Source organism: Babylonia areolata, chromosome 27 (genome assembly GCF_041734735.1).
Source record: "Babylonia areolata isolate BAREFJ2019XMU chromosome 27, ASM4173473v1, whole genome shotgun sequence".
In the NCBI taxonomy this organism is placed as follows: Eukaryota; Metazoa; Mollusca; class Gastropoda; order Neogastropoda; family Buccinidae; genus Babylonia; species Babylonia areolata.
The window spans coordinates 3,913,576-3,937,030 of record NC_134902.1 but is presented as its reverse complement, the minus strand read 5'-3'; the positions used below and the strand labels follow the sequence as shown (position 1 = coordinate 3,937,030).

The 23,455-nt window shown below is 46.2% G+C and overlaps 1 protein-coding gene across 1 annotated transcript; it reads left to right on the top strand.

Annotated features, from left to right (window-relative positions):
- Nucleotides 1–1,789: 1,789 nt before the first annotated feature.
- Nucleotides 1,790–23,166, top strand: LOC143301287 (cytochrome P450 2F5-like). Its single transcript, XM_076615482.1, has 8 exons — nt 1,790–1,914; nt 2,570–2,867; nt 4,323–5,038; nt 12,178–12,287; nt 14,889–15,118; nt 16,206–16,399; nt 18,409–18,852; nt 20,662–23,166. The coding sequence occupies exons 3-8, from the start codon at nt 4,381–4,383 to the stop codon at nt 20,877–20,879; spliced, it is 1,854 nt and encodes a 617-aa protein (XP_076471597.1). The 5' UTR covers nt 1,790–1,914; nt 2,570–2,867; nt 4,323–4,380; the 3' UTR covers nt 20,880–23,166.
- The last annotated feature ends 289 nt before the right edge of the window (nt 23,167–23,455 follow it).

Here is a 23,455-nt window from a genome sequence, read left to right as displayed (position 1 = left end):
ATTTGTTTTGTTTCCTCCCTGGCAGGAGTAGGTGTGTATGTGTGTGTAACAGATAAAATTTAATGGCATGCGCAGGAACGCTTCTTCTATTCGGCTTTTCCATCCATGACGTAAATGCGTTGTAGTGCCGTTCTTCGGCGTTGGTTTTCTTGTCCGAGTTTCCCTCTCGTGGGCGACTTGCCGTCCAAGGCTTCAGAGCATCCCCTACCCTGGTTTGTTTCTCCCAGGTTTTCCTTCCCCGGGGCTAGAGGTTTTTATTTTGTATTTGTTGTATTTGTATTTCTTTTTATCACAACAGATTTCTCTGTGTGAAATTCGAGCTGCTCTCCCCACGGAGAGCGCGTCGCTACACTACAGCGCCACCCAATGTTTTTTTTGTATTTTTTTTTTCCTGCGTGCAGTTTTATTTGTTTTTCCTGTCAGAGTGGATTTTTGTACAGAATTTTGCCAGGAACAACCCTTTTGTTGCCGTGGGTTTTTTTACGTGCGCTAAGTGCATGCTGCACACGGGACCTCGGATTATCGTCTCATCCGAATGACTAGCGTCCAGAGCACCACTCAAGGTCTAGTGGAGGGGGAGAAAATATCGGCGGCTGAGCCGTGATTCGAACCAGCGCGCTCAGATTCTTTCAACTCTCCTAGGCGGACGCGTTACCTCCGTCCGTCATAGGACACATGGGGAATTTGATATGGTGTAACCGGCTGTGCCACCTGTTAACCCGCCCCGTCCTGGTAGAAACATTGCCGTTTGTACTGGATGCCCCTGCTTGGGTTTCTCGCCCTTGTATTTCGAACTTGAAATGATTCAGGTTGGTTTTATAGATGCATAACAGACAAGAGAGGCAAGGCCTTCAAGACTCACTTGTGATAAATTAAGTCCCCTAGCATTAATTACAGAGTAATTTCCCTTTTTTTACTATCTGCACCAAAACGTTTGCAAAATAAATAAAAATTCCATGCTTAGCAAAAGAAGTTCCTGTTTGAACAAAAAAATGATAATAATGACTCCTCTTGTTGTTGTGTCAGAATAAGAGGTCAAAGTGCCAAGTTTAGAGAATATAAAAAATATAAATATAACAGTAAATGCAGTTTGCATATAATTAGGCTTCTTTTTTTATTTTTTGTGCCCATCCCAGAGGTGCAATATTGTTTTAAACAAGATGACTGGAAAGAACTGAATTTTTCCTATTTTTATGCCAAATTTGGTGTAAACTGACAAAGTATTTGCAGAGAAAATGTCAATGTTAAAGTTTACCACACACACACACACACACACACACACACACACACAACCGAACACCGGCTTAAAACATAGACTCACTTTGTTTACACAAGTGAGTCAAAAAGTGTCCTGACGTAGAGAGAGAGAGGGAGGGAGGGATGGAGGGAGTGAGTACGTGTGCGTGAATGTGGGCGCGCGACGGAGTGGAGGTAACGTATGTTGTGTGAGTGAGAGAGAGGGAAGGGGCATGTGCACAGCACTCCATCTACTTCTCTCTCTCTCTCGTGTGTGTGTGTGTGTGTGCGTGCGTGCGTGCGTTTGTACCAGACGATTTATATCAGGCATCAGGTGAATTCAGCGCGCTGCAGACAGGTTGGGAAGGTAAGGAACACGCGGTTCCATTGGTTAGTTTCGTTACACACCACGCCTTGTTTTTTCCTCACCTTAGTTTGGCAGAGGGCCACGTGCTCCGTGCGGCGCTGCCCTTAGACCTGTATTCTCTGTACGTGTATATATATACATACTGTACAGAGCTGCCGTGCCGGTGATTACACTGAATCAACACAGCGGTGCCGACCTGCCCCTGCTGTCTGGCTCCACTGTTTGTTTACTGCAGGTTCCCGAAACGACGGGCAGAGAAAAGCCGCGCTGGGCTTTGTTCCCCCTGGTGGGTGCTAACCGTTGGAGTCCGCGTGAGTACCGTCTCTGTCGTGTGTGGAGTGCATCAGTCACTGCGATAGTTTGTTCGTTCGGAAAAGCCACCAAGAGGGTTTGGACTTGATTCTCAATGATCCTCGCGTTTTGAGGAACCAGCTACTATCATCGTCGTTGTAGTAGTATTCATCACAGGGTAATCCTAAGTTACTGCACCTATTGGTTACATGTCCATGGTTTGTGGTACCAAAAACGGAAAAAGCAAGATGGTGGCACGTTAGTTTAGTGACTGAATCCGCATCAAAACTATGTAAAATAACGTACAAAATAAGTCGAAATCCGTAGAAAATGGGTCACAACATCTACTGATGGTAACATCGTTTCATGCACTGATGCTCAAACACTGCCGGTAAAACAGGTTCCTGGTTTTAGGATGCTGACATAGGAATTTACCCATCATAGTGGTAGCTGTCATCAGTCGGTTTAGTGCAGTTGCATCATTGACTGCGATAGTGTGTACGTTCGGTACGGCCAACAGGTTTTGTCGCCCAAGGACGTTCTCGATAATCCGAGGAACCAGCCATCATTAACAACATCATTGTAGTGGTAATCATCATAGTAGTAGTCGTTGGTTTAGTGTACTGCATCATTGACTGCGATAGTTTGTACGTCGATTCGGGTTCTCTTCAACAGGTGATACGCGACAGAGCTGATTTGCTGATTTTTGTTTTTATTAGTTTATTGCGTCAGTGTGTGAATTTTATTGGACACGCGCTCGGAATAGTTCTGGTTTGTTCTTTTGTGCTTTGGGGAACCAGAGACATTGTTCCCTTGTGACCGAGGATTTGCCGCGAGATAAGCGGTTTTTCAGTACCTCGTCAGTGCAGTGGTTGGTTGTCAGAACCAGTGTGTGACTTTCTATTCAGGAGAAGTTTGTCGTACTTTGCTACCTGTGATGTAAGGGCCTCAGTGAGGATTGTGTTGCGCTGAGGTATGTATGAGAGAGAGAGAGAGAGTGAGAGAGTGTAGATTTTGGCTTCAGTTTAATGCCTTCACTTAGTGTATGAGAGTGCTTGTGTGCCAGTGTGCGTGTGTGTGTGTGTTAACAATAGCATCATTGTCAGTTCCCGGTAAGTCCACAATGCTGGACTCGGACCCAGAGATCATAGAAAGAACCCGTGTACATTCTGTACTGGACCTCACTGACGCCAGGAAGTCAGTTTTGTTGTTATCCTCCGTGTCCACAATGTCGGGGGAGGAGAGGGGGCTAGTTTATCCGGCCCTGTGGAGGTCCGCGTGAGAAGAGGTACTTGATAAATATTCCATGCACGAACCCAACTGAGGTAAAAGAGAAGTGTGGAGAATCGTAGTAGAGGCGATTTGCCTGGGGTTGGCTCTCAAGGCCTGACCACCTGGAGGAAGGTGGCAGAGTGGTTAAGATGCTTATCTGCCAGGTCCTGAGTGTTCGTTAGGGTATGGGTTCGTGCGTGCATACGCACACGTGTGCAGAAGTGCCGGGCTTTTGTTTCACTGACCCATGCACACACACACACACACACACACACACACACACACACACAAATGACTGTCTAAAATCAGTAGTCTCAGACTCAAGTTTTTCAGTCGTAAAACTCACCAAAGAAATTATCGACACTGAAACTAAAACCGGCACAACAAACACGTAAAAGCAATAAACTTAGTACATACACGGGTTTTTTGTTTGTTTGTTTTTGTTGTTGTTGTTGTGTGTGTGTGTGTGTGTGTGTATAAAGAGGGGGTTGGGTCTGTCCTGGTCATGATAGAGTCAATGCTCGGTGCCGGGTTTGTTTCTTTGACTTCGCCAGTGGGAATGGGCGAGACCGGAGAGGAGCACTGCTCAGTGACCCAGAATGTCAATTATTGATAACCTGTCTGGCCAGCTTGTTCATAAATCATGACTTACGTGTTATGTTCAGGTCAGCATCAGCATATTATCAACAACGCACGCATGCTCGCGTTCGCCTGAATACCTCGCACACGGGGCGCTGCACGTTTTTGCTGCTTGTCGCGTGAAACTTGCTGCTTCGACGCCCCGTGTGCGATGGGCAATACACGCACATACACACACACGTGCGCCCCTCGCACCTCCCCTCCCCTCCCCCCCCCCCCCCCCCAGAGTTTTAAGTTCTGGTTCATCCTTTGGATGGCTTAGTCGGATCGGCAAACCCATGGGAGAGCGAAAAGTTGTGGTCTGCCGCAAAACCCACATTGAGTAGAACTCACATATTTATTTCCCTCTCTGAGCCACCGAACAGCGTGTGCGCCAAACTACTTCTGAACACGCCCATGAACACCAACTCATTGACCACACTCAACGTGTCAATACATCTCAGTTCAACTTCTTCCACCCACCCAGCAACTGTCCTGTGAGCGGATAACACCTGTACTCAGGTTCTTCCTCTTGAAGTTTGTTCCACAGACCAGCACAGCAGCCGACCGGGCCTTACGTGCAGACCGGACCAGCCATGGCGGACAGCGACAGGCGTGGTGAGGCAGGCTCCCACCCTCTTCACTACCCTCCTCCGCCTTCTGACGGCGCTCGGACTCATTACTCAAAAGGACTCAGCCCCGCCAGCGGTGGCCATTCTCCCGTTCCCGAACCTAACGGGAAGAGTTCTTGTGTCCTAGGATCAGCAGTTTCTGACAATAAAGTCGCACTGTCTGGTGACGATAACGTTGCTCGGTCCCACACGGGTGCTCCCACCGACGCCGAGAGACCTTCAACCTTGGACAAGGAGCGAGCGACAGACGATGCTGTTCCAGTGTGTGTTGAAAAGGCTCCAGAGTCCGAGACCTCCGCTTCTGACGATGTCCGTCAGAAGACTGGCGACTCTGCTCTGGCCGCCACTGATTCTGGGAGCGACTGTTGCCACACCTCCTCGGCCAGGAAACGAGGTCTACCGCCCGGTCCGGGGGGCCGTCCTCTGGTGGGGGCCTTGCTGGACTGGGAGGGTCCGGAGACGAACTTGGAGTGGACGCGGCGGTACGGGCCCCTGTACAGTGTCCGGATGGGCCCCAACCAGGTGGTGTACCTCAACACCATAGACCTGGTGCAGCAGTACATGGAGCGGCAAGGGGACTCGCTTCTCGGGCGGCCCGAGGGTCCTGCCGCTATCGCTAACGGTGAGTCGTGGGGGTGGGGGTGGGGTTTCTTCGTTGGTTTTGGTGTGGATACCGTGGGTGGGAATTAACAAATGGTAAAGAGTGGTAACTCTCTCCACACACAAGGTACATAACTTCAAGCCAATGCTGCCTTCGCTACCAATTAGTGGAGTGATGGCCTAGAGGTTACGCGTCCGCCTAGGAAGTGAGAGAATTTGAGCGCGCTGGTTCGAATCACGGCTTAGCCGCCGATATTTTCTCCCCCCTCCACTAGACCTTGAGTGGTGGTCTGGACGCTAGTCATTCGGATGAGACGATAAACCGAGGTCCCGTTTGCAGCATGCACTTAGCGCACGTAAAAGAACCCACGGCAACAAAAGGGTTGTTCCTGGCCAAATTCTGTACAAAAATCCACTTCCATAGGAAAACTACACGCAGGAAAAAATACAAAAAAATGGGTGGCGCTGTAGTGTAGCGACGCGCTCTCCCTGGGGAGAGCAGCCCGAATTTCACACAGAGAAATCTGTTGTGATAAAAAGAAATAGAAATACAAATTCAGCTAGTACACAGATATATAAAAGGTACATTGGAACAAACCCAGACACTTACCCGAAAAAAAGGAAGCGCCGGGCTTGCTCTTATACCGATCGTTTGACATGTGCACACAGCAGCGATGACAGAAGAAATATGCAGACACAAATTAGCTTTTATTCAAGACTGGCGTAGCCTCTTTAATCCTGAACAAGCCACACAGAACACACGGACAACACAGAACAAACACATGGTTGCCTCGTGGATGGGACTGTTTCTGTATCATACTATTGGTTTTGGTGTGTATACCGTGGGTAGGAATGCTTCTATGTTATGTTCATAGCAAAATCAATCAGCCAGGACGAATCACATCCAGTTTTTGGGATTTTCGAGTTGCTCCCCTCTGGTCGACGGTACAGAAGTATAAGGACGGAAACCAATCGCTTCGCCAATAGCTTTTTCCCCAAAGCAGTAAATGCCATGTCTCTCGAACAAATCCAGTTTGATGCAACCAACAACCATCTAGCCCGATCCACATGTAATATGCAGCTTCTGTTCAAACGTGTGTGTGTATGTGTGTGTGTGTGTGTGTGCAGTGCGTGCATGTGTGAGTATGCACAAGTTTTTATATTGATATGCACTTGTATATATCCTAATTTCTACTGTATCTGTGCTTGTGTATGATTTTCGATTTATGTTCGTATCTTGCTATGTACTATCCCCGCGCCCTCCCCCATATTCCTTGTGACCCCGGTACATTTGGTATTAGACATATCCTGTTCTATTCTTGTATTCTATATCCACATTCTCTCTCTCTCTCCCCCCCCCCCCCCCCCCCCCCTCCCCATTGAGACGGAATAAGCAGTGTTCGTAACAAGGCGGAGACGTTCATTCTGCGAGTTACACAACAGAGGAGTCAGTGGAGGGGAAGAAAATTGAATGTGGATATTGCCCAGTATGTTTCTGTATGATTTATGCCAACATCCACATTTTTCTCCCTTGAGACGGAATGAGTTGTGTCCACAACACTCCGTCGGTCACACAGAGGGATAGGGGTGGGGGGGGGGGGAGTAATGTGGATATTACCATATTTATTTCCGTATTGCCGTTTTGGCGATGTAAAAGACAACACAACAATTCCCTTTATATCCCCGAAAACGGAGTAAGACTCCCTCGGTATTCAATTGGACTGTTTCTTTATTATACTGAAGTTTTCGTATCGGCGTTTTAGCGAATAAAAAATCCTTTGCATCCCCGCCGGAAAACGGATGACGTGTGCCTGCATAGTGGCGGGGTACAAACGGGCATACAACCAGAAGCCCTAATTGTACAAGTTGGGAGTTGCAGTCCACGAATGCTGAAGAAAAAACAATTTCCTTTATTTCACTTTGTTTCTGTGTGAAGACGCGTTTTTGGGTTTAACGGTCCCTGGGCCCATGGTTTTTTTTGTTTTGTTTTTTTCACTTCTGTGTTACTTTGTTTCGTTATTAAAACGGGCATTTCGGTAGCGCGGGGTCGCTAACTGGTCTGTATTTCAGAAATCTACTATCACTCCTACCCATAGGATAGACCCGCTTGCTTTTCATACTTCAGTGGTTGGTTGATTTTGATGGGGTCGTGCTTGAAAAGTCATCCCCCTCTCTCTACAGTGTTTTCACTGTCTGTTAGGATCTTTACATATACAATTAATATGCTTCGTTTTAATTTGACAGCATTTGGTTTCGTCGCAGTACTTTTGAGTTACGCTCTCAGTTTAGTGTGTATGGTTGCGTTCCAGTATATAGATATGAGATACAGCTGTGTGTGTGTGCGTGTGAGGGAGACTCGGAGAGATAAGAATGCAGCTCTCTCTCTCTCCCTCCCTCTCCCCTCTCTCTGCCCCCCTCCTCCCCCTCTTTCTCGCCATCCCTCCCGCCCTCCCTCTCTCTCCCACCCTTCCTCGTCCTTCCCTGCCCATTAATCCTTCCCGGCACAACCACGTGCAATAAAGAAAACCAGGAACAGCTGACAGTGTGGCAAAATATCTTCATTTCTTCCCGTGTGTTCTTTCCATTCTGTTTCGTTCCGAAGACGGGAAGAGTTGTAAATTTGTTAAAATAACACAGGGGGAGAATTGCCGACAGTTTCTTGGACGGTTCTGTGGGGGGGTGGGGGTGTAGAGAGAGAGAAAAAAAAAAGGGGGGGGGGCTGAGACAAAAACAAGAAAGACTGGAGGGAGGGTAAGTGTGGGGGCAAGGTTTCTGGGTTTGTTGTTCTGTTGCCAAACTTTTTATGTCTTCGTGAATGTCTGCTGCGACATGCAAGCAATGGATTACGGGTCTTGGCATTCAGTGTTGGCAGGGTGGAGACAAGAGGCCACTTATCAAACATGAAACAGGTTTCTATGTACGTTGCCATTGGAAACTGAGAGAAAAATGAATAAATAAATAGATAAATAAATAAATAAACTGGTGGGTGGAGGATTCAGCTGTCGGCTATATCTGTAGCTCGGAGAGAGAGGGGGGCTGGGGGGGGGGGTCATTAAATAGCAAGTTTCAGCCAATGCGGAGTTGGGAGAGACAGAGATAGACACTGACACTGACACTAGTTTAGTGAATAGGCCACACTGTCCCTTTCAATGGGGATTCACAGTCGACAGATATATTGTTATTTACACGAAAAAAAAACCACACAAAAACATACATGAGTAATTAGCAAATAATTCAAATGAGAGAATTATTTCCGTGATACCTAGATTAACCGGTTTCTTTATACGCTGCTTCACATTCATTTTGTGTATTTGGGACTGCATTCAAGATCTAAGTGGTCATGCCAACGATTGAACAAAATGAGTTGTCTAGTCTTTCTCTAAGTTCTTTGAAATAGTCTTTCATGTCCACATCCAAACAACCACACTTGCTCAAATCCATTTTCACACAGAACATTTTGAACTTTGGTCGCCCGAGTGACAGTACCATTTCCATGCATATTCAACATTTTATAAGCTCAAGAGAGAAAGAGGGAGTTCTTCAGCTGATTTATTGGCGTTTTAATGCGAACACGGTTACTCTCCGAGGCTACTCGCTGAAAACCGGATGTTATAATGTAACACCCATGGCTGTTGTGCCCATCCCAATGAAGGGGACGACCCTCGACTGTGGGGTCCCTCCTCAACTCTGACTAAATAGGGCCGGGAAAAAAAAATTGGTGGGGCTCGAATCCTCGTCAGTCGGCGACGCTAACCACTTTGCCACGGCTGCCGTTGGTAAGGAAGGTGGCGGTTGTATAACCCAGCTGGTGTGTGTGTGTGTGTGTGTGTGAGAGAGCCCTTTGGCGCTCAGAGGCCGACCCTTGCACAAAAAAAAGAAAAAAAAAGATATTTTGGTCTGACGCTCTCACACCTCACGCGGTGTTTACGTTTAATGTGATACACACAAGTACACATGCATTCAGTTCAGGTACGACTAACATACCCCACACATACAAGCGTGCGCGGGCACACACACACACACACACATGCGCGCGCGCGCGCGTGCTGAAGAGCATGCATCGAGCATGAATGCCTGGAAGTAGGAATTATGTATTTATTTCTTCGTACTGATTTTTATTCCCATGCACGAAAACAAACTTATCCAGTCGCGGCAAAATAAAGTTGTCTTTACGTGGTTAATGCCCAGAATGGCTGGGGGGGTGGGGGGAGTGTTTCTGAACGGAGTATGCACAACCGACAAACCCCCGCGTTCCCATCCGTTCAAGACCGTTCGCTCTGGTTGACACATTGGTCACGTGTGTTTTCTCACGAGGCGTACGTGCTGCGTCGTGACACCGGCGGCCATTTTCCTAATGTCCGTGCAACGCACGTCTGCCGCTCGTGTCCCTGCCACCCGCTTTGTGCAGTGTGAAGAGTGCTGCGCTGAGGACGATTGTCCTTCCACAACCAAGGAGATGAAGGCAGGTTACTGTGCACAGCTCAGCTGCTGTTGGTGGCACAAGTTTTTTCTTTCGGGCATCGTCATTTTGCCTTCTGCAGCAGCTTCATTCCTCCCTCTCTCTCGTTCATATCTGTGAAACTGCATGTTTGGTGCATATCTGTTATGCATGTGTGGGTGTATGTGTGTCTTCATGTTTTACATTTATTTGCTTATTTATCATCATTGTTGTCTTATTTATTTATTTATTATTATTACTACTACTCCTACCTTTTTTTTATATTATAATTATTATTTATTTATTTATGTACGCTTATCTATTATTTATTCACCTTTTTTTTCGTAAGGCCTGACAAATCCATATACACTACACCACATCTGCCAAGCAGATGCCTGACCAGCAGTGTAACCAACGCGCTTAGTCCGGTCTTGAGAAGAAAAAAAAGGTGAATAAATAATAAGCTTACATAAGTAAATAAATAATAATTATAATATAAAAAAGGTAGTAGTAATAATGATAATAATAATGATAAATAAATAAGGTGCACTTTAACTAAGTGTGAGTCAATGCAGCACTTGCATCACTTCCAGCTGTGCAAACAGAAGCAAACGAGTCGGTTTAATCCAGTTTGTTTTTCCTTGTCCATCCCTGTATTCAGTCAGTTTCCCCATGCACTGGGTTTTCAGTATCGGCAGGCTTTTTCTTCTCAGTTGACATTTTCTCTTGGTTTGAGTTGAACTTAACATTACGTAATTTTCCATATACATATACTCTTGGACCATGCAGACATGCACATGCATGTATACACATCCACATACACACACACACCCTCACCCAAAAGTGAACGAAACGGTACCCACTAAAAAGTAACGGCATCACACCAGAGAGTGGTCGTCCGACAGATCATCCGGAGCCAGCCAGTGGTTAATAGTCCATGCAGTGAGAGATCTACGCTACGCTTCACCGAAAGGGTCGGTACTTGACCTTGCTCAGTGTGAGAGGGGAAAGCTGTAAGGTCTGGGTGAAGCAGAAGGGATGGATCAGGGGAGAGAGCCAGTGATCGGTATAATCCAAGGCAGACACTGATATTTGGATCAAGGCACAGCGCTTGCATGTACATGTGTTCATTTATTTCCTGGCCAGTCCCCAGTTGAGGGATTTTATCACTGCTGTAGATGCCCCCCCCCCCCCCCCCAACCCACACCTACCCTGAGGCTTATAAACGTTTTTGTTTTTTGTTGTTCTTTTTTAATCAGTCAATAGATATATTTTTTGTTTTTATTTCACCAGGTCTTGGAGCACTCTTGAATTAAATTTGTTGTGTTTCTCACTTCTCTAAACCAAGTGAAATTATATCATCCTGTGTGGTCTCTGATTTGTCATATTGCTGTTAGCTTTTTTTTCTTTTCTTTTCTTTTTTTTTAATGAATATATTGTCATAAGTAACAACAACAACAAAAAAAACACCTTTTTGGCCTTGCATCTGCTCCATGAGGTGACCATGGAGAATGTCACATACAGGGAAATCTGATGTGACATGGAAATAAAGCCGTTGCTCCCCTCCCTCTTCCCCCCCCCCTCCCCCCCCCCCCCCCCCTGTATCTGCATCTTTCACTTCCACTCAGTTAAAAAAAAAAAAGTTTGTTGATGCAAAACAGAAATTCAGCAGGCTGGTGGGGTCACAAATTGATTCAGATTAGAGCTTCCTCTATCTGTAGCAGGGAAATGTTAGGTTTGTATAATTGATTTGTCTGTGACAGGTCCTTTGAATAGATTTATAATGCTCGAGTAATATATATATATATATATATATAATTCCGTGGTCATGTTCATCCATGTTTGTGTGAGTGTGTGTGTGAGCGCACGCGCGCACATGTGTGTGTGTTTACGTGGCGTGCATGCGTGTGTGTGTGTGTGTTCGGTAAACTTTGATGTTGTAATTTTCTTGCCAGTACCACATGGTCGGGTGTAGACAAAGCAAACTTGGCAGGTTTATAATACATTCCCATGATGAAGCGAGCACGCAGGCAGAGAGGCCAACTGAAGATCCAAGTCATTACGTGGCAAGATAGTTCTAGAGAGAGCAGATGTCTTACCGTTCCTCCGTCCAGTTTCATCACGCACTGTGTGGTGGCCAGTTTTGCGAACAGCGTGAACCCGTTTGAAACTTATTCACGGTCAAGGTCACAACATTGCATAGATGAAAAGTAGGAAGCGCTGGCTTGCTGGTAATGAAGGAGGTAGGGTCTTGCGTACAACATTCATCAAACTTGGCACACTCATTGGTCATTGTGAGAACACAAAACATCAACCTCGACTCGCTGAATGGTCATAATAAGAACAAAATCCCTATCGATAGTTAAAGACGGAACAGGCCTACCAAGGCCTCAAATGTCTACAAAGTTCAAGTTCAAGGTCAGGGATCAAGAGTTCTAGGTTACAGCTTGGCTGAAAGAAAACACTGTTAGAGGTCAAAGGTCATGGTCACACCAGTATGTGCTATTGCAAGATGATATTCCATAGTGTGTGTGTGCTGGTGTGCGTGTTTGTGTGTGTGTTTACCTGTTCATTACTGTGTTCAGACGAGGGTACAGTGTACAAGGATGTCTTGAAGGCCTTGCCTCTCTTGCTCCATTTTAAGTTGCCTTTTGAGAAATTTACTGTGTTTTGTAAAAATTTGTTATGAAGCATTTAGTAATTGTGTGTGTGTGTGTGAACAGGGCTGCTGTTCGGACAGGGAGAAAGGTGGGTGGAAAACCGACAGGCTTTTGTTCGAGCCATGTGGAAGCCTTCGTTCATGCAGCGGTATGAAGTCGTCATTCTGGAAGAGGTGAGGCCATCTTCGTCTGCCTGTCTCTTCTCTTCTGTTTCTGAGTCTGCCTCTCTCTCTCTCTCTCTGTCTGTCTGCCTCTCTCTCTGTCTCTCTGTCTGTCTTTCTCTCTGTCTCTGTCTGTGTCTCTCTCTCTGTCTCTCTGTCTGTCTTTCTCTCTGTCTCTGTCTGTGTCTCTCTCTCCGTCCCTCTGTCTTTCTTTTTCTCTCTGTGCCCCTCTCTCTCTGTCTCTCTCTCTCTCTGTGCCCCTCTCTCTCTGTCTCTCTCTCTCTCTCTCTGTCTCTCTCTCTCTGTCTTTTTCTCTCTCTCTCCTCCGTCCCTCTCCCTCACTTTCCCTCAGTCTTTCAGCTCTCCCCTCCTCTTCCATCTGCACCTCCACCTCATCATCCTATTCCTTATCACATTCTCTCTCCTCTCCATCTTCACTTAGCATTGCATTTTTCCTCACGTACAACTTTGAAGTGGCCAGCGTTAATTGCTTCCCTTTCCATGATTTCAGTCGTGTTAATTGCTTCCCTTTCCATGATTTCTGTAGTGTTAATTGCTTCTCTCTTCATGATTTCAGTGGTGTTAATTGCTTCCCTTTCCAGTAGAGCAGTTTGATTGAGAGGTGAGTTTCCCACAGACTCCAGATAGCAGTAAATGTTGAAGTGGCCAGGGACCCCGGATATACACTTCGCGAAGACTGCTGATAAGACTGCTCAGTGAATGTGCACGGGAGATGACTGGCCCACACATGCACACAAGCAATCTTGGAGGTCAGAGGCAGTTCACGTTTATAGCTCAGCCAGGCAAACAGGCGATACTAATACATACAGTCTCTGCAGGCTCTTTGAGCCAGGCACCAAGGCCATGGCAGGACAGAGTCTCCCTGGCAAGATGGTTTATGATAGTGCATGTCTTGGGATAGTTTGTGTGTATCAGTGTAGGTTGGTGTTTGTACCTTGGGCTGACGATAGATCATGATGCCTGTGCTTGCTCTTATAGGTGCACGTTTGTGGTCAGGTGCACAGACATACTTGAGGCAGGAACGTACTGAAGGAGAAAAAAATATACATGTTCATTGTAACCAGGTAAAAAGCACAACCTGGCATATTTTATTTGAAAATGATAGGTAAATCATTTATTTGGAGAATAATGTTGTGTGTGTTTGGATGTTCATTTGGACTGCCACTCAGTGTTTTATCAGTTCTGGCTGATAGCGCATTGCCTCATTATTTTTTTGAATATTGTCAGTATAAATAATGACGGTAACTGCACTGTGGTTATAACCATGTTAATGATAATCATAGTGACAATGACAATACACATAATGGTTAATGTTATATACAGTTTTGCTTATAATGAACAGTTATATAGTTTTACCTCTATAGAACAGTTTATGTTATGACATATAGTTATATAATCTTACCTATAAAAAGAATTGATTCTGTCAGTGAAAAATGTACCATTTTACGTATTAAAAAAATGTTATAATTGATTGTAAAATGATTTTACTTACAATTGTACAAAGAACATTTTGTGTTACGACAAAATTTACAGTTATAAATCAGAACAATTTGTAGCCTTTTGACCTGGGTTCAACAGTCTGTTTCGGTACAATGTTGTGTCCTCAGCAAAGGCGTTTCGGTACAATGTTGTGTCCTCAGCAAAGGCGTTTCGTTACAATGTTGTGTCCTCAGCAAAGGCGTTTCGTTACAATGTTGTGTCCTCAGCAAAGGCGTTTCGGTACAATGTTGTGTCCTCAGCAAAGGCGTTTCGGTACAATGTTGTGTCCTCAGCAAAGGCGTTTCGGTACAATGTTGTGTCCTCAGCAAAGGCGTTTCGGTACAATGTTGTGTCCTCAGCGAAGGCGTTTCGGTACAATGTTGTGTCCTCAGCGAAGGCGTTTCGGTACAATGTTGTGTCCTCAGCAAAGGCGTTTCGGTACAGTGCTGTGCCCTCAGCAAAGGCACTAACTCATTCTCCTCACTCCACCAAGGCGTAACTAGGTACCTGACTTTGGTGTGGGAATTTTAAAACGGCAAAAGGAGAGAATTAGACCTCACCTTCATGTGCTGAGCCCTTAACCCTGTACATATATATACATATATATATATATATATATAGATATATATATAATATGTCTGTCACTGCCTAGATGGCTGAGACCTGTGGCCCTTTGTTGTTAAATGCCCCTACCTATCTGTGTGGCTGCCTTCACACCTACACCCCATCTTGCTCTTTACGATCGGCTTCAGACCCACTCCGTTTACACATACCCAGATTCAAACACTCCACTGTTGGACGCCGTTCTTTCTCTGTCTCTGGACCTTGCATTTGGAATGAGCACCTCCCTTCGCTTTGTCAGGTCTCCGCACTCTGCTCTTTCAAGTCTGGCCTTAAAACTCACCTCTTCTTAAGATTGCCCCCACCCCCGCCGCACCTCCCAACCCCAACCCCCCGCGCCCCTTCCCTTGCCTCTTTCTTGTTGTTTTTTTCCACCACCCCCACTTTGAGTTATGCATGCGTGTGACAGACTGGTGTGAAAGCACTTTGATTTGTCTCTGCCCAAGATTTAACACTATATGAATACTAATTATTATCATTATTAAATGGCAGGTGGAGCACATTGTTACCCAACTATCGGGTAAGGTGGGGCAGCCAGTGGAGCTGCGTCAGGTGTTTTTACCTGCCGTCACGCATCGCCTGGTCACCGTTCTGCTGGGGGAGTCGGTGGACCATGACGGGAAGGACATGACGGCCATGGTGGAGCAGATGACCACGCTGGCTGACCAGGTGGACCTGACGTCAGTGGCGCTGACTGTCTTCCTCAAACTGAAGCGCTTCAGGTCGGTCAACAGATGTACGGGTAGTTGAGTTGTTTTGTTTTTTTTGCGTGTATTGTTATTTTCTGCAGGGATCCAGAATTTGACACAACTAACAGACCTGGAGGAATCTGGTGAGCAGTTTTTCTGTGTGGGGTCCCACTGGCTTTGACACACGACCAACAAGCCTGCAGGAATCTGAACAGTTTTTCTGTGTGGGGTCCCACTGGCTTTGACACTCGGCCAACAAAACTGCGGAATCTGAACAGTTTTTCTGTGTGGGATCCAGTAGGCTTTGAGGTTGGAATCGCGTTAACGGCGCCTGGTGGGTAAAGGGTGGAGGTTTTTCCAATCTCCCAGGTCAGCATGTGCAGACCTGCTTGTGCCTGAACCTCCTTCATGTGTATATGCACGCAGAAGATCAAATACATATGTTAAAGATCCTGTAATTCAGTGTTTGGTGGGTTATGGAAACAAGAACATACCCAGCATGCACACCCCCGAAAACAAAATAAGGTTGCCTACATGGCGGGGTAAAAACAGTCATGAACGTAAAAGCTCACTTGTGTACATAAGTGAACGTGGGAGTTGCAGCCCATGATCAGAGAAAAATGTTTTTTCTTTATTTTTTTAATACAGCAGATATGTAGCATGTATCACGTGGAGTGATGCCCTAGAGGTAACGCATCCGCCTAGGAAGAGAGAGAATCTGAGTGTGCTGGTTCAAATCATGGCTCAGCCGTCAATATTTTCTCCCCCCTACACTAGACCTTGAGTGGTGGTCTGGATGCTAGATATTCGGATGAGACGATAAACCGAGGTCCCATGTGCAGCATGCACTTAACGCATGTAAAAGAACCCACGGCAACAAAAGGGTTGTTCCTGGCAAAATTCTGTAGAAAAATCCACTACAATATGAAAAACAAATCAAACTGCATGCAGGAAAAAATACAAAAAAAAAAACGGGTAGAGCTATAGTATGGTGATGCGTTCTCCCTGGGGAGAGCAGCCCGAATTTCAAACAGAGAAATCTGTTGTGATAAAGAGAAATACGAATATATGGATGTGACATCTCCTTCAAACTGAACTGAACAACGGTGTGATGTTGCAGGCGGCTGATACAGTGGGTGAGTGGGCGCCCTGTCCCCGACATGTTCAAGATAAGCGAAGTGGAGAAGGCTGTGATCCAGGGTTGGATCACCCGTCGTCGCACGGTCTTGACCCAGGCAGGTCAGGCTGACCCCAACGCTCTGCTGGACCTGTTGCTGACCTCCCCTGAGTATGTCAGCAGAGGTCAGGAGTTTGGTGAGTGAGGGGTGTGGTTGTTACTCTCTAGGCTTATGTCAAACATTGGCTCTAATGTGGCAGTGACAACAGTGACTGTTGTTGCTGAGACATTGACTGTAACGTGGCAGAGATGATGCTGACTAATGTGGCAGAGATTACATTGACTATAAGTGTAACATGGTACAGATGACATTGACTAATGTGGCAGAGATGACATTGACTTTGTAACATGGCAGTGATGACATTGACTTTGTGACATGGCAGTGATGACACTGACTTACGTGGCAGAGACATTAACTGTAACATGGCAGAGATATTGACTAACGTGGCAGAGACAACATTGACTAAAATTGCAGAGACTTTGACTGTAACATGGCAGAGACATTGACTGACATGGCAGAGATGACATTGTAACGTGGCAGAGATGACATTGACTAACGGGGTAGAGATGACATTGACTAACGGGGTAGAGATGACATTAACTGTAACGTGCCAGAGACATTGGCTGTAACCTGACAGAGACAACATTGACTAACGTGGCAGAGACATTGATTGTAACATGGCAGAGACAGTGACTGTAACGTGGCAGAGACATTGACCGTAATATGGCAGAGACCCTCCAAAAGGAGAGGGGAAGACCACCACCAATGCAGAAAAGGGGTGGATTGCAACATGCCAGAGCGCTTAGAAAGAAGCAAAGTACTCAGAAAATAATATATACAAATGTGTTAAATGATAGTCGGTCGTGTCCGACTATGACCATCAGAACAGCAGAGGATACAACTGCTGTTCTGACTATTTGGGCTAGAATTTGATTATAGTGGAGAGTGTCTAGCCCAAGTGCATCCCCACTCTCTCGGCCAGGAGGGTTTTAGGACAGTCGGCGTTGGGATGGTTCCCAAAAGCCGACTAGCCCACAAGGCTGCAGCACTAAGAGCCAGTGCAATTTTGCCTCCTAGTTTGAGAGTCATAGTCCTTCACAAAAGACTAAGCTGTAAATGGTTTCCCACTGACTGGAGAAACCATTGATAATACAGCTCTCACTTTGCTGTCGGCCCAAATGTAAACTGATGTCAATCTGTGATATAAGCCGAGTGTTGGGCCTAACATTCAAAAATGAAGACTAGACCAAACTAATTCTACCTACCTCCTTGCCCAACCTAACCCACTGGTTAGAAAAGAGTGAATGAAGGAAAACATCAACAACATTTACGGAAAAGGGGGATTGGCCCTCGCCATCCTATACCAAGCCCTAATCACAGTTGATCTGAATTACCTGCCCCAGTGGCCACAGAACGCTATGGAACCTGAAATCTTTTACAGTATTGTGTTGTATTGTAGACAAGGAGTTGTATTATTCTGTATTATATATTATAGTATTGTACTTGTAGACAAGCAATTGTATTGTATTATTCTGCATTGTATTGGTAGACAAGCAGTTGTATAGTATTACTCTGTATTGCATATTAGAGCGTATTTGTAGAAAAGGAATCTGTGGTATTGTATTATAATATATTGTATTGTATTTGTGGTCAAGGAATTGTATATTATACTGTATTGTACATTATGTTGAATTTGAAGACAAGGACTTGTATCACATGTATTATGATTATTGTCTGTCTGTAGAAAGTGACTTGTATTTTATTGTATTATACTGCATTGTGTTTGTAGACAAAGAACTGTATTATATTGTTTTACACTGTATTGTATTGTGTTGTATTTGTAGACAAGGAATTGTATTACACTGTGTGGCATTGTGTTGTATTTATAGACAAGGAATTGTATTATACTATATTTGTGTTGTATTTGCAGACAAGATCTTGTATTATACTGTATTGCATTGTGTTGTTTTTTCAGACAAGGAATGGTATTATACTGTATTGTGTTGTGTATTTGTAGACAAGGAATAGTATTATACCATATTGTGTTGTGTTGTATTTGCAAAGAATTGTGTTATACTGTATTGTGTTGTGCTGTATTTGTAGACAAGGAATTGTATTATAATGTATTGTATTATGTTTCTGTAGACAAGGAACTGATTCAGTCCATCATGGACCTGTTCAACGGTGGGGTGGCCCCCACGGTGTCTGTGCTGGACTTCGCTGTCCTCTACCTCCTCCACCACCCCCACGTGCAGGACAAGGTCAGGGCGGAGGTCGTCCAGGCAAAGGCCAAAGGTCACGCCATCTCGTGGACCAACCTCAGCCATTTCCCCTACACGCACGCCTTCCTCATCGAGACTCTTCGCCTGGCGTCCGTCACACCCTCGTCCCTGCCCCACGTGGCCACAGAGGATGTGGTGGTGGAGGACTACGTGATCCCGAAGGGCGTGATCGTTGCTGCCAGTATCTACAGCCTGCACAGGGACCCCTGTTTCTATGGCGACGATGCGGAGGCGTTCCGGCCCGAGAGGCACCTTGGGGAGGACGGGCGTGTGGTGGAGCCGAAGAGCTTCAGGCCCTTCGGTGTTGGTAGGTAACGTGTGGTTGTTGGGGGGGGGGGGGGGGGGGGCAGTTCAAACCTTTGGTGTAGGTAGATACTGTGTGGTTGTTGGGGGGGCAGGGGGGGGGGGGTTAAACCATTTGGTGTAGGTAGATACTGTGTGGTTGTTGGGGGCAGGGGGGGGGTTCAAACCTTTGGTGTAGGTAGATACTGTGTGGTTGTTGGGGGCAGGGGGGGGGGGGTTCAAACCCTTTGGTGTAGGTAGATACTGTATGGTTGTTGGGGGCAGGGGGGGGGGTTCAGACCTTTGGTGTTGGTAGATACTGTTGGTTGTTGGTGGCCGAGGGCATTGGGGAGGTGGTCAAATATTGGTGAGGTAGAGTTAGGCTGTGTGGTGTTGGTAGGTACGTGGTTGGAGGGGGGTGGTGTGTTAGAACATTTGGTGTAGGTAGATGTGGGGTACTAGTTGGGGGAGGGGGGGGGTTACTTGTTGGTAATATGTGTGGTGTTGGGGGCAAGGGGTTCAAATCCTTTGGTGTAGGTAGGTACTGTGTGGTTGTTGGGGGCGGGGGGGGGGAGAGTTCAAACCATTTGGTGTATGTACGATACTTGTGTGGTTGTTGGGGGCGGGTGGGGGGGGGGGGTCAAACCATTTGGTGTAGGTAGGTACTGTGTGGGTTGTTGGGGGGGCAGGGGGGGAGTTCAAACCCTTTGGTGTAGGTAGATACTGTGTGGTTGTTGGGGCAGGGGGGGGTAGTTCAAACCATTTGGTGTAGGTAGATACTGTGTGGTTGTTGGGGGCAGGGGGGGGGAGTTCAAACCCTTTGGTGTAGGTAGATACTGTGTGGTTGTTGGGGGCAAGGGGGGGGGGTCAAACCCCTTTGGTGTAGGTAGATACTGTGTGGTTGTTGGGGGCAAGAGGGGGGGTTTCAACCCTTTGGTGTAGGTAGATACTGTGTGGTTGTTGGGGGCAGGGGGAGGTGTTCAACCCTTTGGTGTAGGTAGATACTGTGTGGTTGTTGGGGGCAGGGGGGGAGAGTTCAAACCCTTTGGTGTAGGTAGATACTTTGTGGTTGTTGGGGGCAGGGGAGGTTTCAGACCCTTTGGTGTAGGTAGATACTTTGTGGTTGTTGGGGGCAGGCTGGGGGGGGGGGGGGGGTTCAAACCATTTGGTGTATGTAGATACTGTGTGGTTGTTGCCATTTGGTGTTGGTAGATACTGTGAGGTCGATTGGGAAGGGGGGGGGGGGGTCAAACCATTTGGTGTTGGTAGATACTGTGAGGTTGTTGGGGGCAGGGGGGGGGGGTTCAAACCGTGTAGGTAGGTAGTGTGTGGTTTTTGAGGGTTGGGAGGTAGGTTTTAGATCTTTGGTGTTGGTAGGTACTGTGTGGTTGTTGGGGGCAGGGGGGGGTTCAGATCCTTTGGTGTAGGTAGGTACTGTGTGATTGTTGGGGGGGTAGGTTTTATATCTTTGGTGTTGGTAGGTACCATTTGATTTGGGGGAGGGGAAGCGTTTGGTGTGTGGGTCTTTGATGCTTCCTCCATCTTTTGATCCCTTTCAGTTCGCCTATAGAGCCAACACATCAGTTGAAGATGCAATTAGCATAGGTCTCTACCATGTCCCCAGACATCTTGAAAATCCTAACAGCTATGCTAGGATCCTTTTCATTGACTACAGCTCTGTGTTCAACACTATAGTACCATCAAAACTGTGTTTTGAATTGAAAGACCTCTCGCTGCCTGAATCAGTTTGTGCATGGATCCTAGATTTTCCAAGATGCAGACTGCAAGTTGTTAACGTTGGTGACCTGACCACCTGGTGATGTGGGTGTTGCAGGGGGCCGGCTGTGCCTGGGTCACCACATGGTGCTGATGGAGTTGTTCCTCCTCCTGGCCTCCCTCCTCTCCTCCTTCCGGCTCCGTGCGGAGGACCCCTCCCACCCCCCTGCCTTCCGCACCATGATGCGGGTGGTGCGGCGCCTGGAGCCCTTTGCCTGTGTCCTGGAGCGTGTGGACACCACCTCCACCACCACCACTGCTGCTGCCACACCTTGATGGCATCCACACATCGTCTGCTGGGTCTGCTTGACATACGGGGCACAGGACGCAAGGAACAGAATACTTCATTGTCTCCAAAAGAGAAGTTGTATTGCTATGTTTTTGTCTCAACAGATTTCTGTGTGTGTGTAAAACTTGGGCTGCTCTCTCCCAAGGGAGAGTGCGTCACTACACCCAGAGCACCACCCCTTTTTTCTGTTCTTTTGTATTTTTTCCTGCCTGCAGTTGGTTTTTTTTTGTTTGTTTTTTCCTACCAACGTGGATTTTTCTACAGAACTTTGTGAGGGACAACCCTTTTGCTGCCGTGGGTTCTTTTCATGCACTAAGTGCACGCTGTATATGGGGACCATTGTTTATCATCTGAATAACAACTAGCGTCCAGACCACCACTAATGGAGGGGGGAGAAAATATTTGCGACTGTGCCAGGATTTGAAACTGTGCACTCAGATTCTCTGGCTTTGTAGGCGGACGTGTTCACTCTTGGCCACCACTCCACAAGTCGGTGTTGCATACTGCACCGTGTCCAACTGATGCGACAATCACTCCAGGCAGCAGGGAATTGGTCCCCAGAGGAGCGCAAGTTGCACGTCAGTGTTGTGGAGCTGGAAGCGGTTTGCAGGGTGCTGCTTCACTTCCAGGGGGATCTCCTCCCTTGGTGCCAGGACAAGGGCATTGCGCTGTCAGCGAAACATATAGCCGGCAATGCCAACATTCTGGCAGACGTTCTCGGCAGGTCCAAATTCCAGAACATTTATGTGCCAGTTGAGCTTCTCTGGGTACTAGTTCCCACTGCGTGGAGTGGTTGCATGTCGCATCAGTTTGACATGGTTAATAGACATCACTCAAACGACTCATATCGTCGACACGTTTGCTGACAAAAAGTTGACTTGTGCATTGCACCCACAAAACAGGATTGTTGTGAAGTGGTGTTGTGGTGTATTTTGTGTGCATTAGTGACAGATAATTGGCTATGCAGATGAATGTGGGATGGGAAATGGGGACACTGGGATCATGTTGAGGGCACGGCATGAAAGGCCGTACTTTGTGAGACAGTTACACACGTGGACATCTGTTTCCCTGGATAAAGGTGGGTGTCAGATTGAATTGTGGAAAGCAACTCAGTTTTGTACAATAACCCCTGTTAGGCCTGACCTTTATGTAATCCCGTGATTCTTTGCAGTCTTATGCTTTCTTGCAATGCCATGTTTTCTCACATTTTGTGAGAAAGCTGGAATTGTGAGAAATGGTCATTCCTCATGATGATGACAGTGAAAATGTCAACAGTGATGACACTGACATGGGCACTAACAGTAACATATTGACGTCATACAGTGCACCCACCTCGAATTCAACGTCTGATTTATGAGACCAACTTAAAACAAAACATCAGATGCTGTTCCATCTTTCAGATGTAATTTTAAGCTCAAGATATTTCTCCCTCCAAACTGTCCTTGTGCGTGTGCATGCGTTGTGGGTGTTTTTGTATGTGAGTGTGTGTGTGCATGCGTTGTGGTTTTATGTGCGTGCATGTGTGTGCATGCGTGCATGTTTGTGTGTGGGAGCATGATTTAGGAGAGGGGTGTATGTTGTGTGTCATACTGTTTTGAAAGTGTATTTTATATTCCTGCACTCTGTTTATGCCACATCAAGTGTGGCTTGGAGCCGCCCACAGGATTATAGCTAGAGAAATGTACAGTCAGTATTAGTGGTATGATTAATATTACTATCATCATCGGGGCAATATATATATATAATGCATACATACCAAGACTTGGCCCTGATCCTCTCCAAACAGATGTTGCGAATAATGTTGAAATGACATGACATTCTACATAAATGTGAAACAATGCTCAACCCTCAGTTAACCCCTTCACTGCCAGTACGTTTTGCTATTGTCTGTGCTGAGAAAATTTTCAGAAAAACAAAAACAATGATTTTAATTTGCTTATATTTTGAGAAGTACTGAAGATAAGTGCATAAAAGTATATATCAAATGAAAGGAAAATAAACCAAGATTTTGTTTTTAATACTCGCATGTTCAAATAATGAGTCAATCTGACGCAAAAATTCCATAAAATGCAAAAAAAAATAAAAAAATAGACTGTCATGTAGGTGCTACAACATCAACCATGTTGTGAACCAGTCTTTCTTGTGACTGTTGTGATCAACCACACACACTGTCCAAGGCTGAGCAACAGTGTCCAGGTCCATAAAACACAGTCAACACAAAGAATGAAAAGGGTGTGCTCACCCAGCATCTATCTCGAGTAAAAACACGTGTGTGGTACTTGCAGAAACAGTCTTCAAGGCACAGTGCTGGGGCAGTCTGGGCAGTAGAACCTCACATCCTTTCTTTGTCCTTTCTTCCAGCAGACTCTGCACCTCCTTTGTGGCCGGGCCTTCTGCTGGGGTATGTGGGATGACATAGTGAAGTGTTGTCCACACAAGACAAACAGTGTGGTCATTTTTAGCAGTGTCTGGAGTCTTGGTCACCAAAAATCATGGCACTAATTACATCCTTCTGGAAGTCCAGGAGTGTATTGCTGTTGCCTGCTTTTTTTTTTTTGCTTCT